Raw genomic sequence first — 15,195 nt, forward strand, 5'->3', positions numbered from 1 at the left:
TCTCATACCACTATGATCCACTTACAAGTTCAGTGGCTATCACAGGGGATGGAGGGAAAAAGCAAATGCCGCCATTGATAAGCAAGCTGCATAGGAATGGCTATGACACAGAACAGTTGCTAGAACTATTTAAACCTTTCTCTCAAAGAGTCATCCATGATAACCAATAACCAAAGTTTCCTTCATAAATATATACAGAAACTTAAGTGTCAAACTCAAAGGCAGAAAAATCCTCTACAACAGAGTTATCACAAAGTTACACTGAACTAAATGTTCATGCATAGTGAAACTAACTTCATATTGTGTAACTTAATATTAATATGAGAAGACACCTGCAGAAAGAAAATATGGGTGGAATATTTCAAATGTTAAAAGCGTTAAAAGTGTACAAAAACTAAGGGGAAATGAACACTTTCAGTGGTTGTACAATAGGAACGTAACAACTACAACGAATTGTAACCTCTTCCCTGTCTGAAGTTCTGACACCATTCCCATGGACATACAGTTATACAATTGTGTAAAAATGCAATTTTGAGGTATTTAGGAATAATTAATAGTACTTTACCTTTTTATATTAAAAAATTATAAAGGCAATAATTGTTTGGTATTGATAGGATACTTTTATAATGAATGGGAATGAAATTACCTTCATATAACATTACCAGAAATTATGCTAATAAGAACTCTAAAAAAACAATACCTACATAAGACTTAAATTACAGGGGCGCCTGGATGGCTCAGTGAGTTAAGTGTCCACCCTTGGTTCAGATCATGATCTCACGGTTCATGAGTTCGAGCCCTGCGTCAGGCTCTGTGCTGACAGGTCAGAGCCTGGAGCCTGCTTCAGAATCTGTGTCTCCTGTCTCTGCCCCTCTCCCACTCACACTCTGACTCTCTCTCTCTCTCAAAAATAAATAAACATTTTAAAAAATTTAAGACTCTTACATTAGTAATTGTTATGCTTTTCTTCCTTTAAGTTACAGAGAGATTTCTAAGTAGATGGTATAACTTTAAAGACAGAGAAAAAGGGGGCGCCTGGGTGGCTCAGTCAGTTAAACATCTGACTCTTGGTTTAGGCTCAGATCATGATCTCATGGTTCGTGAAACTGAGCCCCGCATCGAGATCTGTACTGACTGAGCATGGAGCCTGCCTGAGATTCTTGCTCTCTCTTTATGTGCCGCCACCCCACTGTCTTCTTCTCTCAAAATAAATAAACTTCTCTGGTCTCTGTCTTCTCTCAAAATAAATAAACTTTTTAAAAAGAAAACAAAAATAAAAAAAATAAAACAGAGGAAAAGAGATTAGACCCAGGCTGAGAATACAAAAAATTCAGGTTCTAATAAATATTTACAATATTACTGCTGGAGCTATTAATCCCCTTTAATGTTAAAAGTCCATCTATGAGACCAAACAAATTTATTTTGCAAAATAAATGTGATAATATAGAAAATGCAGTTTAGAAATTCTAACAGAGGAACGAACAAACCTAAGCAGCATTTTTAACTGTTTATTTTTGGGGGCGCCTGGGTGGCTCCAGTCAGTTAGGTGTCTGACTTTGGCTCAGGTCATGATCTCACAGTTTAGTCAGTTTCAGCTCCAAGTTGGGTTCTGTGCTGACAGACTGGAGCCTGGAGTCTACTTAGGATTCTCGATCTCCCTCTCTCTCTCTCTGCCCTTCCTCTGCCCTTGCTCTCTCTCTCTCTCTCTCTCTCTCTCTCTAAGATAAAAAAATAAACATTTTTAGAAAATAAACTATTTCTTTTTAAAAAAAATTTTTAATGTTTATTTTTTGAAAGAGAGAGACAGACAGACAGAGAGAGCATGAATAGGTAAGGGGAAGAAAGAGATGGAGAATCTGAAGCCGGCTCCAGGCTCTGAGCTGTCAGCACAGAGCTGGATGCGGGTCTCGAATTCGCAAGCATTGAGATCGTGACCTGAGCCAAAGTCAGACACTTAACCAACTGAGCCACCCAGGCGCCCCTTAAACTATTTCAAAATTAAAAACATCCTAAAATTTCATTTAATCTAAGCTATTCTAAAAATAGAAAGTCTTTTTTTGATGTTATTAATTTAATGGTTATATATTTAAAAATATAAAATATAAAACACGAGTAGAGTATTTCTCAATGTAAACACAAAGTATCTTTTACAAAGGAAAAGCATTTTTTAAACACACTAATTTTGAAACAACAGTTGAAAATGGTCTGCCAAAATGTTGAGCTTCTCTCTCCCTAGAAGAGCATTTTCCAAATTTGCAAGGTAGCCAGATACAACTGGAATAACACTCCTTACAATGTGAACAAAAGCCTGGATACTATCTACCTTCCCACACAGCCCTGTACGAGTCAGGTATCCAAGACTTATGCTCTATGAACATGTTTGCTGATTTTTTGTTTAATACCTAGACGAAAAACATGACCAGAAATAGTTTATCTTGTAGGGACTTCCCCTAAGCTAAGCAATCACCAGTGTAATTAAAAAAAGATGAAGGATCATATGAGCCACAATGAGAAAGGTAGAAATATGACCAACAATCACCAAATGCTTATCCTTAGTAAAAACAATTTAATGATGCCTTGAAGATTAATAAAGGTGCTAATTCTGGAACATCACAGAACATGACATAGGTTTCAAATAGAAGAACTATTACAATGAAGATGGAGAATAACATAGTAGAAACTAATATCTTCCACCAGCTGACATTTTCAGTGACTTTTGTAGTGAATAAACATCTTAATATACTTTCACCCACACATATCTTCTTTACAGTTAATATTTTTGCAATATGGTAAAAAGGACATTATTGACTGCTTTGTGCAACCCACTGAAACATCTCCTTCATTTCTTATAAAGAAATGAACTTTGAATGAAAGTTTTTCTTTACCTGCCATTTTTCATGAACCTCACCACCAAATAATTCAAGATAGGGGTGCGCTAATTATAAATAGCAGTGAGTCTTTGGCTTTTGGGGGTAGAAAATACTTTTCAGAATAAGAAAATTATGGACCTTTTCCTTCTAAAAGTATAGTTAACACAGGAAATTCAAAAATCAAATTTTAAAGTTCTAAAAATCCAAAGAATTGGTTCTACCTAATTTTAAGACTTAACTATAAAGCTATAGTCATCAAGATAGTGTGATATTGGCCAAAGAAAAGACATATAGGTCAATAAAACAGAGTTTAAAACTCACATATATGATCAATTGATTTCAATAAAGACGCTAAAGTAACTTGACAGAAAAGTTTCTTCAACAACTATGAAACAGGACATCCACATGAAAAAGAATGAACTTTAACCTCTACTTCACAACATACACAAAAATTAACTCCAAATGGATCACAGACCTATGATGTGTAACAGGTGAAACTGTAACATTTCTAGAACAAAAACATAGGAGAAAGTATCATGATCTTAAATTAGGCAAAAATTGACTAAATAGGGGTTCCTGGGTGGCTCAGTGAGTTAGGCATCAGACTTTGGCTCAGGTCATGATCTCACGGTTTGTGAATTCGAGCCCTGCACTAACGTTGCAGAGCCTGCTTGGGATTCTCTCTCTCTCCCTCTCCCCACTCGCATGTGTGTGCACGCACTCTCTCTCTCTCTCCAAATAAATAAACTTTAAAAAAAAAGTATTTACTGAATAGGACACAGAAATCATAAGAGAAAAGATGATAAATTGAACTTCATCAAAAATAAAACCTCTACTCTTCAAAATACAATTAGGAAAATATAAAGAGAAGCCAGACTGGGAGGCATGTGCGAAACAGATATCTGACATAAAGGACTTGAATCCAGAATATAAATATAGCACTCTTACAACTCCACAAGAAGATAAATAACTAAATAGAAAGATTTAAATGGGAGACTTCACTAAATATGTGGATAGTAAATAAGCACATAAACAGATACCCAACAACATTAGTTATTAGGAAAATACAAATTAGAACCACAATGGGCAACTACTATATATCTATCAGAATGGCTAAAACTAAGAAGACTGACAATACCAAATGCTGGCAAGGATACAGAATAACTGGAATGCTCATTCACTGTGGGCAGCAATACAAAACGGTATGGCTAGTTTAGAAAATTTTGGCAGTTTCCTTTCTTTTGTTTTGTTTTAATTCCAGTGTAGTTAACATACATTGTTGTTATTAGTTTCCAGTGTATAATATAGTGATTCAACAGTTCCATATATCACCCAGTGCTCACCAAAGTAAGTGTACTCTTAATCCCCTTCACCCATTTCACCCATCCCCCTACCTCCCTCCCTCCTGATAACCATTTTATCTGTAGTTACAAGTCTATTTTTTGGTCTCTTTTTTCCCCTCCTTTGTTCATTTGTTTTATTTCTTAAATGCCACATAAGAGTGAAATCATATGGTGTTTGTCTTTGACTTATTTCATTTAGCACTATACTGTCTAGATCCATACATCATTGCAAATGGCAAGCTTTCATTCTTTTTATGGCTGAATAATGTTCCATTTTACACACACACACACACACACACACACACACACACACACACACCACTTCTTTATCCATTCATCAGTGTATGGACACTTGGGCTGCTTCCATAATTTGGCTATTGTAAATAATGTTGCAATAAACACAGGGGTGTATATATCCCTTCAAATTAGTGTTTTTATATTCTTTGGGTAAATACCAGTAATGTGATGACTGGATCGTAGGGTAGTTCTATTTTTAATTTTTTGAGAAACCTCTATACTGTTTTCCATCAGTGGCTGCACCAGTTTGCATTCCCACCAGCAGTGCACATCCTCACCAACACCTGGTTTTTCTTGAGTTTTTTATTTTAGCCATTCTGACAGGTGTGATATGATATCTGATTGGCTTCGATTTGCATTTCCCTGATGATGAGTGACATTGAGCATCTTTTCATGTGTCTGTTGGCCATCTGGATGTCTTCTTTGGAGATATGTCTGTTCATGTCCTCTGCCCATTTTTTAATTGAATTGGTAGTTTCTTATAAAGTTAAATGTATACTTACCATACAACCCATCAACCCTGCTTCTAGGTCCTTACTCAAGAAAAATGAAAACCCACGTCCACACAAAAACCTGAACCCAAATATTTATGGCAACCTTTACTGCAATTGCTGAAAACCAAAAACAACCCTACTACCCCATCAACTGGTAAATGCAGAAGTTGTGGCATATCCACACAATAGACTACTACTAAATAATAAGCAAAAACTAATTGCTGATACATACAACCTGGGTGAATCTCAGATGTATCAAACTAAATCATAGAAGCCAAATACATAAAACCACATACTTTATCATTTCATTTATATAACTTTCCGGGAAAGTATATAGCTTTCTGGGAAAATAAGACTAGAGACCAGACCAGTGTCTGCCAGGAACTGAGGGTCAGCGAAGGGGACTAAATACAGAGGAACTAGGGAACTTTTTGAGATGATGGAAACGTTCCGTATCTTGATTGTGGCAGTGGTTACATGACTATATACATTTGTCAAAACTCATCAAACTATATAGTTAAAATGGCACATTACAGTATAGTAAACTATATCCCAATAAACCCGACATTTTTTCAAAAAGCAATGATCAACTTCCTATAGACCTCTAACCCACACCTTCATTTCAGAACTTTTAATAGGATATAGTCAGTCTCCCCTAGACCAGTAATCTGAAAACTCTGGCCCATGAACTAAATCTGGGCTATCATCTATTTTAATACAGCCCACAAGAATAGTTTTACATTTTTAAATGTTGAAAAAACTTATAAGAATACTTCATGACACATGAAAATTATATGAAATTCAAATTCCATTGTCCGTAAGTTTTATTGGAACACAGGCTAATTCACTTACAGAGTCTATTAGCTGCTTTTGTGCTACAATGCCACTGTTGAATCTGTTGAGTTGTTTTGACTGAGACAGAGTAGTTAGGCCCACAGTGCATAAAATTTTACCATTTGACTCTTTACAAAAAATGTTTGCTGACCACTATCTTAGATACAAGTTGTTGAAATTTTCTACACAGATTATTACAATTGGGAAGATTTATGCCAGTACACATCTCTAAAATTTTCACAGCCATAAAAGCCTCTTTTTCAAGGAAACCAACATGCAAAGCAGATAACTGAAGAGCTTCAAGAGTTAAAGTGTAGAACTAAACAGAGCCTTTTCGTAACTGCTGAAGTTATACCACCCTTCAAAATGCCTGTTACAACCAATTTGTTATCAATCTAGTAAACTGATTTATGCATAGCATAAAAAAAGAGAACTGAGGGACGCCTGGGTGGCTTGACTGGATAAGCATCCGACTTCAGCTCAGGTCATGATCTCGTGGTTCCTGGGTTCAAGCCCTGTGTCAGGCTCTGTGCTGACAGCTCAGAGCCTGGATCCTACTTCGGATTCTGTGTGTGTGTGTGTGTGTGTGTGTGTGTGTCTGTCTCTCTCTCTGCCCCTCTCTCACCTGTACTCTGTCCCTCTCTTTCAAAAATAAACATTAAAAACAATTTTTAAAAAAGGAGAACTGAAAAGTACAGAAAAACAGAGTGCATCATATCTAATAAGGTTCCATTCACTATTTCTTTCATGAAGTATTTGAGTACTTATGTGCCACATATTGTTGCAAAACACAAAGATTAAAAAAAAACTGTACAAAACAGGGATACCTAGGTGGCTCAGTCAGTTAAGCATCTTGATTTCAGCTCAGGTCACGATCTCAGGGTTGTAAGATCAAGCCTCATGTTGGGCTCCACACTGGGCATGGATCCTGCTTGAAATTCTCTCTCTCTCCCTCTCTCTGCCCCTCCCCCACACATTCTTTCTCTTTAAAAAAAAAAAAAAAGTTTAAAAAATGTACAAAACAGACAAAAACTGTTTCTCTCCTATGTATGTATTAGGGTAACTGAAAACTTGAATTTCTTACAGTGGTAGTTTTTTAAAAATTGTCTAGTGCTCTACAGTAATTTAAAAACTACCATCCTATGGTATATTTTTCCCAAAAGTGCTGTCAGTAACTGCAGCTATATTACAAGAATGAAAATGATGTTTCATTTGATGTTACAGAGCTTCCCAAAGACATAAAGTTAATTGAGTTCAGAGTAATTTTTATACTCTGTATCAAGTACATTCCCAGGACCCCGAAAGGAATGTTAAGTTACTGGGCATCAATTTCCCTCCATATGCATAGTCTTGATGGAAGAAACAAGACTAATAGTTTTTTAAGCCCAAGAGAAAACATGGAAACCAAAATAATCTCAGAAGGTAGAGGGTAGAAAAAAAATAATTGCTTAATGTTAGGGTGTAGGCTGTATTAAGAGTTTCTTCTACCACGCTAATTATGTATGATAGTAAATTAGGTTGGTAGCCAAAAGAAACTAAAAAATAAAAACTACCTCCCAGAACACATCAATGCCTCCAGCAAATATTTAACGAAGGAACGATACAAATGAGACTACCTTTTTGGTTCTTTTATTATCTGTAACATTATGTCTACAAAAGCAGTAGACATAATTGAGAAGTCAGTTCTCTAACTATTGCTGATCCTAACCTCACAGAATAACCAATGTGGAACAGACGAAGGGAATGAGTAAAGGACTTAATTCAACTTCTGAGGAAGATGAAATCCAGTAAGAGCTACTGACAATAAAAGCTTATTTTTAAAAAAATTTAATGTTTATTTTATTCATTTCTGAGACAGAGAGCATGAGTGGGGGAGGGGCAGAGAGACAGGGAGACACAGAATCTGAAGCAGGCCCCAGGCTCTGAGCTGTCAGCACAGAGCCTAATGCAGGGCCTGAACTCACCAACCGTGAGATCATGACCTGAGCCGAAGTCGGTCGCTCAACCGACTGAGCCACCCAGGCGCGCCAATAAAAGCTTATTTTAATGACAATTTGAGGCAGAAATATAGGAAGCACAGCAACATACTGCATTTCCTAGAACAAGGGAATTGTGACACAAAATGTTCACACTAAGAACTCAGCTAAATTAATACCAAGATGTCAAAGGAAATATGCACTTTTCAATTCTAAAGGAGAATACAATTTTATGATTGGGAGAAAAGGAAAAAGGAAGAATTCTAAGCAGCTGCCACATTTAACAAAGTAAGCATCAGGTCACAGAAAAGCCTAAAAAAAAACAATATAGCCTGCTCCTTCCCTCTCTCCCCCACCACTCAGAGAAAATAGGTTTCCAGGTGTTAGATCAGCTTCCTATTCATCCTTATCAGGAAAGCAAAGGACAGGGAATTGAAAAAAAGTCAAACCTCTCTCTAGCTTGTTATCCTAATATAATTCTTCTGGCCTATTATCCAAACAAGATTAAATCAAGTTTGCTTCGAGTTTACTACATTCAAAGATTCAAGCATCCAGAACCAACATTCCTTTCTTATCGGTTTACTGACAAATGATTCCTTTAACAGCCAGCATATGTAAGTGACTGATTATCAGATAGTTTTCTAAATAAAAGTAGATGCCTAAAGGAGGGAAGGAGAGAAAGAGTACAGAAAGGGACCAGTAAAAATATTAAAGACAAAAACAGCTATCTTATAGTTATGCCTAACAGGCATGTTTTGACCACCTTCAAAAATACCTAGACAAGTATTAGCAGCAATACCAGAACTATACAAGCACGCAGTACCCTAATGGGACTATCTCTGGTTTTTCATGGTTTATAAGTATGTGTTTTAATACAGTGAACCACATTATAAAGATTCCATCCCAGAATACTGCTTAGTCAATGCATTATTATAATTACATAGCTTAACTAAGGCAGGCAATAAGAAATCATGAAAACAATATAATTTTAATTGTAATGAATTATAAGAAGCTCCTTCTACAGAAACACTACAGAAGAACTGTTAACAAATATCATACCCTAATATAACACGTTTTTCAAATAAATGTATTCATTATACTATTTAGTCACAATATCCCAATATTATACCATATAGTCATAGAAAGAAACATCAGGGAAATATAAATGGTCAGAAATAAAGGTTTAATACCACAAGTATAAGCACATTCATTTCATAAATATTTAATAAGATCCTGTTATTTCTAGAATATTCTACTTTGAGGTCTACAAATACAAATACAGGACAAAAAAATTTGTTCACTTCCCAACATACATCAAAAACTAAAATCCACATTCTGTGTTCAAGATGTTTGATAACAAGTAGTAAAAAAAATCTTTAATATCCAAAAAAATTATTATTTTTTTAAAAAAATCACAGTATTACCTAATGAAATGTAAAACATTTTGCTACATTAAGTTTAAAATATTAAAACCACATATACTATATCATACAAGCATTAAAAAAGTTCTGGATATACACCAAAATGTTTATACTTTTATATCCTAGTGACATAATTAGATTTTTTTCTTTTTTTTTTTTTTTTTACTTACAGCTTTGTAATTTTTCAATAATGAATGTGTTTTCCCTCTGTAGTCAGAAATTTTTTAATGCACCTGAAAGCTGAAATTTCCCTCTAAGAAACTTAAAAAAAAAAAAAAAAAACCCTCTATTTTAATGTCAGGCAAGGGAATTCTTTAGAATGTGTCATTTCACACAAGCACAACTTTTCATTTCTTTCCATGCACTTGGCAAGTCTACCTCTTTAAGTGCACATAAGGAAGATAGTTCAATTAAAAGACCACACACAGTACCTTTCAGTTTTCGCTGAATTAACAATACCAACTTCAAAATTTAAAGTATTTCTTAGAGGAATTTATTCTGCCATCCATAACGTTGATATCTATACTCAAAAGAGATTCACTTTTAATCATTTATTCTCCAAATACCTTTTATATCAGCTCTTGTAAGAAATTATAGAGATAAAACTATTCATCAATAAACATTAAAACCTGAGTGGAGGATGCAGCACACAACACTTCTAACTAATTAAATTTAGTTACAAGAGTTAGAGGAGTATCCTTGTAGTTTTAGGAGATACCAATACGTTTTCTAATTATTGGCGACTTAAACTTAAATTCATTAGCCTAGTGATTCTCAATCATTAACACATGAGAACGGCACAGGAAGTGTACCAAATACAGAAACTTATGGCGCTAGCTCTCACCTACAGAATCAGAATCTTCAGAGGGTAGAGCTCAAACAATCCGGCCCTTTCCAATTAGATAGCGGAGATTATACATAACAAAAGACTTCTCTATATCATTGCAAACTGTTCTACTAAGTCTTAAAGTTCTCAGTATAAACAATGTTATGGTCAGAGAATTACAATTTCATGACCCATACCCAATAATTTGTCCATTCTTCCATTCTGTAATAGTCTTCAAAGTTAGAATTCAACAAAACCACACATACACTACAGAGTAAAGGGAGCCTGGAGGCACCTGTGCCTGGTAAGACAAAGGCATATCCGATTCATGGAAAAAAATAGACAGCAGATGTGACCCCTAGTATTTATCCATTAAAAACAATGTATCCTAAAAATAAATTTCCATGTCAACAGAACAAAGCTGTTTATAAATAAGAAGGAATGTGGAGGTGCAGGGAAGACAAGAGGAAGCTTCAGAGAGTTAAGAACCAAAAGTCAGGAAACAAGGCCGAATGAATGGTTAACTGGGGACAAGGAAATCAGAATAAACTAGGAAATGGAAGAAGGAAAAGAGCTATCCTTAGAATACAAGAAGTTGGTGAAAATGAACAGATGTTAGAGGAAACTGATCTGAGCAAAAATGCAAAGTAAAAATTAAGTGGAAAGAGGTGCAATTTAATGAAGAAGAAAACATACGAGAACTTTAGACCAGATGATGGCATAGAACACATCATGGGCATAGATGGAGGTGGTATAGGAGACTGAGAAACAATTATAATTGTGAACAAACTAATACTAGAGCAAGCATATGGGGTGAATTTCCAAAGTAAAGATGATGAAGCAGGAAAGAAGCATTGCATACATAGAAGAAAGAGTGAGACATTATGAGAATTGGGAAACAAAATGTAAACAGTACGGAAGGAAAGAGAACTTTGAGCAAAGTCAACAGAATTAAATCACATAATCTAATCAATAACTACAAAGCACAGTTATTATACTAATATCTCATTATCTGCAAAGTATAATAAAGTGTATTACTCTATATAATACAACACCAGATAGTAAATGGAGTAAGTTTTCCTTAAAAACCAAATGTAAATAATTTGACAAGGTGATAATAGGCTCAATAATGCAAAAAACAGGCTGAGAGAAGCAGAAGCCAAGCAGGAAAAAAGGAAAGGAAAAAACTGGGACAAAAAGGAGGACAACAGAAAGAAATCAATCAAATCTATTTAAAAACGGGTAGGAAAAAATAAAGAGGTATGAACGCACAATGGAAGACTAGCCAAAAAGTGCCAGTAGTTCAAGTGAAACCTGATGGAATCCTGACAGCTTCAGGATTCAGAAGGGAAGGAGCTCCAAAGCGTCCAAACGGATTTATGAAGATAATAGATAACAATGCTAGGGAGCAGGAGAATGATCCAGAGGGCCTAAAGAGAACTAGGGTAAGAGAAGTGCAAAAATGGTCTTAAGTAGATACTGAGGCTACAAGGCTGGCAGGTCCGACAACCGGCAAAAGAGCGGAGCGGCCGATGGGAATGGGATGGGGGGGGTGGAAGGGTTACCACTCAGCGACAGAGCACAGGCAAACCTAAGAACCGGGGCCCTGACGCCGGGATGGAGAGGAGAGCGGAAACAGTGGGATTTAAGATTGAAAAAAGTAAAAATTAAATCAAAACCATCTGCTGGGTAAAACAGGTGAAAAGAAATCCCCAAACAAGTAGAAAAGTGGAGGGGAGGGCAGAGGCCTGAAAAGGGAGACATCAGGGAGAGTGGAAGGGAACGATGCGCCCCATCACCACCCCCCCCCCCCCCCGACCGTGTAGTAATTACAATGGTAACTCAGGCTGGGGTCCCGGCCCCGGCTACTAACCTACATCTATCCACCTGGATGCCGCCCCCCTTCGCCGCCCCCCCACCCGAAAATAACGAAAACATCGAAGAGATGAGAGCCTGGCTACCTTCAGCCAGCCGTGACCTTCTCGGACCAACCCTGAGTCTCGCCCCCTACTGATAGCCTCCCGCTCAGCCAATGCCGCCTGAATCCCCCAGACTGGGGTGCGAGCCAGGGAAACCCCCCCTGGGCCACTGTGTGTGTTTACGTAGCGAGGAGCTGCATGACGGAGAGGGACACGGCGGGGATGCCCATCTCCCACCCCGCAGAACCCAAAGGAGAAGGTGGCTCAGGGCACCAGAGCCCCCACCGTCACCTCTTTCCCCCCAAAAACACCAGCCAGCCGAGCCCAGAGACCTGAGGGGTGTAGGGTGCGCCGGCACTCACCTCCTCGGGAATGGCAGGGTCCGCAGCCGAAGAGGCCGCGGCGCCGGCTTCGGGCTCCATGTCCCCGTTGAACAGAGCCTGGCCCTGCTCCGCGCCACCGCCGCCGCCGCCGCCGCTCAGCGCCGCCATCTTATAACCGAGAGCCGGGGCCCGAGCGACCGCTGCTGGGCGGGGAGGGGGAAGAGAGGCGGAGGGCGGGGGGAGGCGGAGGCGGAGGGCGGGGGGCGGCGGGGAGGGACGGCCCGGGCGGCGCCGGCGGCGGGAGGGCCCCTGGGCCACCTCAGGAACCGGCCCGCGGCCCCCGGCGCAGCCGAGCCTGAGGGGATTGGGGGAAGGATGCTAGGCGGGGGGCGGGGGAAGGGGGCGGAGACGACTAGAAGTCGCCGCGGCAACGGCGTCACCCGCGTCACCCGCGTGTCACGGCCGTGACGTCACCGGGGTGCGTGACGTAATCCTAGGAGCGCCCTCGCGCAGTCTTCTGGGGAGGGTTCTTTCCTTTCGTGCCCACCCTCGCGCGTGCACGTTTCCTCCGCTCTGCCGTTTCCATGGCTCCGATTTCCTACTTCGTTCTCTTCCCTGTGCTAAACCTGTGCCGTAATGTGGGATTTACTAGAAGAGCATGGGTGGTGTTCGAGAAGTTGAAATCCTAGAGGGAGAAAGATGGGGAAGCCCATACTGCTTGTGTTTTTTCCATTACAGCGAGTGTCTCTGTCGTTAAAATAAGACTTGAAACCTCAAGGGGGAAACATCTGAGCGAATTTGATAGAAATATATTTAGGAACAGCTAAATTATCAGAATGATTTTTGTATCCGTTTCATTAAAGGATCTGGCCTGCTAAAGTAGGTCTAAATGGAAGTCTAAAAGCTTTTCCCCATTATTGAGGAATAAAACGTTTTCTTTAAGTGTGTTTTTCGTTTTGCAGATTCATTCAGCAAATGTAAGTGGAAAACTTGTCGTGTGCAAGGGCCTGCACAAGGCACAGCATTCCAGTCATCTGAAGCATCAAAACTTAAATGATTTTTATTTTCAAGAAAATCAATGAAAACATTTTAAATGCTTCGTGCCTTTCGTGAATAGAATATTCTAAGACATTATCTGTAAAAAGTATGCATGAAAATAAGAGTTAAATTCCCTTTGTGAGGCCCAATTACAGAATGAAATTAAAGACACCCAATCCGTTACTAAAAGTACATTTATTTTAAAGGAAAGGGAATATGTCCGGGGGGGGGGGGGGGGGGGGGGGGGGGGGTCGGAATAAAGAATGGAGAAATAGGAGTGAGAAACACAGTGGAAGATACTGTGGCCCTACTGATGCTGTACAGTTTTAATCACCAAAGTAACCAAACCATCAAGTTATGAGAAGCATTGAGTGAACTACATTTCTTTACTTCCCATGAGGAGGAAATTCACCAGTGACCTCCTTATAGTATTCACCATGATTAAAGAGATGGAAAGCTGTCCTACTGACTTGTGAAGCTGAATGTCTGCATACCGATAGAGTCACTATGAGCCCAGGAACTGATCCTTAGTCTAAAGGTAAGGCGTTGTGTGTGAGGCTGCTTGATTAATCAGAATACTAACATTCCTTTACAATGAAAAATGCAAAATGCAGCCTATCAAGTGAGTGTGGTAGGTTTGTTAGCTTCCTTGTGCTTTCCCTTCCAAGTGGAAAAGTCTGCTTGAGGAACTAAATTTAAATCAAAAGTGGCTTGGCAAAAGTAGAGTAAATGAAGACTGTCCTAAGAGATTATGTCATCAAGCTATACTAGTCTGAAGTGCCCTTCTTTACTCTAAGGACATACTCCTAAACAGACTAAAATTGCACCATTAGCCAGTCATGGCACTTTTTACCCTTAGTTTTATCAAAAACACAACTTGCAGCATTTTTTATTCTTTAACAGTGCTATTTCATTTTCTAATCAGACCCTTAAAAAATATATCATTATAACACTTCCTCATAACATTCAAAGTTCTAAGATTTGTTTTCATTGGTTCTATTTTAAATTATAGCCTTCTTTATCAGCAACAACCTGTAGATCATCTCTTACATAGTTATTTCTTCACAGGATGATTGATCTCGTCCATTTAATATTGATTCTTGTTAGCCTCTATTCACTCAACATTTTCTGACTTTGTCTTTAAATCTGGATATATCTTATTTGATTTCCCTAGGCCATTCTAAAGCCCCACAGGATCCAGATGGGAGAATATAGAGGAAGCATAAACTTTGTAGAGTACAAAGATCAGTATCAGCATGCCATATCTTAACTATATATAATCTCAAAGAAGGTAAGCTCGCTCGAACCCCTATTGTTATTTTAATGTGTAAAATGATGGTGGTAATAATGCCAACCCAACCCGCCTAACTATATCATTGTGAGGATCAAACATAGTTTTGCCCTTAACAAAATGTAAAGTTACCTCCTCAGTCATAATTCAGACAAGGCACAGCAGAGATGGCTTGCCTCTGCCCCATGATATCTGGGACCCTCAGGTGGGAAGACTCAATACCTAGAAGTGTCTCAATGGGTGGGGACTGGAATAATCTGGAGGCATATTTCCTCATATACCTGGTGATTGAAGCTTGTACCTCAGCTGGGGGCAATCAGCCAGAATACCCAAACATACTTTCCTCATGTGGCGTGAGCTTCCTCGTAGCATGGCTGTTTCAGGGTAGTCAGCCTTCTTACAAGGTGGCTGGGGGCTCCAAATGCTAGGCTTCCTATAAGCAAGGTGAAACCTGTATTGTATTTTATGACCTAGCCTCCGGAGTCACCCAGTGTCACTTCTGTTGAATTTTTATTTTTATTTTATTTTATTTTATTTTATTTTATTTTATTTTATTTTATTTT

General features: G+C 38.5%; 1 protein-coding gene across 1 annotated transcript in view; it reads right to left on the reverse strand.

Moving 5' to 3' along the window:
• BRAF (B-Raf proto-oncogene, serine/threonine kinase) overlaps positions 1-12,682 on the reverse strand; it is a 72,424-nt gene extending 59,742 nt beyond the window's left edge. The window contains exon 1 of the mRNA XM_049642303.1: positions 12,272-12,682. Coding sequence (XP_049498260.1) covers positions 12,272-12,471 — 200 coding nt within the window. The 5' untranslated portion in view covers positions 12,472-12,682. The remainder of the gene's footprint in view (positions 1-12,271) is intronic.
• Positions 12,683-15,195: the final 2,513 nt, after the last annotated feature.

This window comes from Panthera uncia, chromosome A2 (genome assembly GCF_023721935.1).
Source record: "Panthera uncia isolate 11264 chromosome A2, Puncia_PCG_1.0, whole genome shotgun sequence".
Taxonomy (NCBI): domain Eukaryota; kingdom Metazoa; phylum Chordata; class Mammalia; order Carnivora; family Felidae; genus Panthera; species Panthera uncia.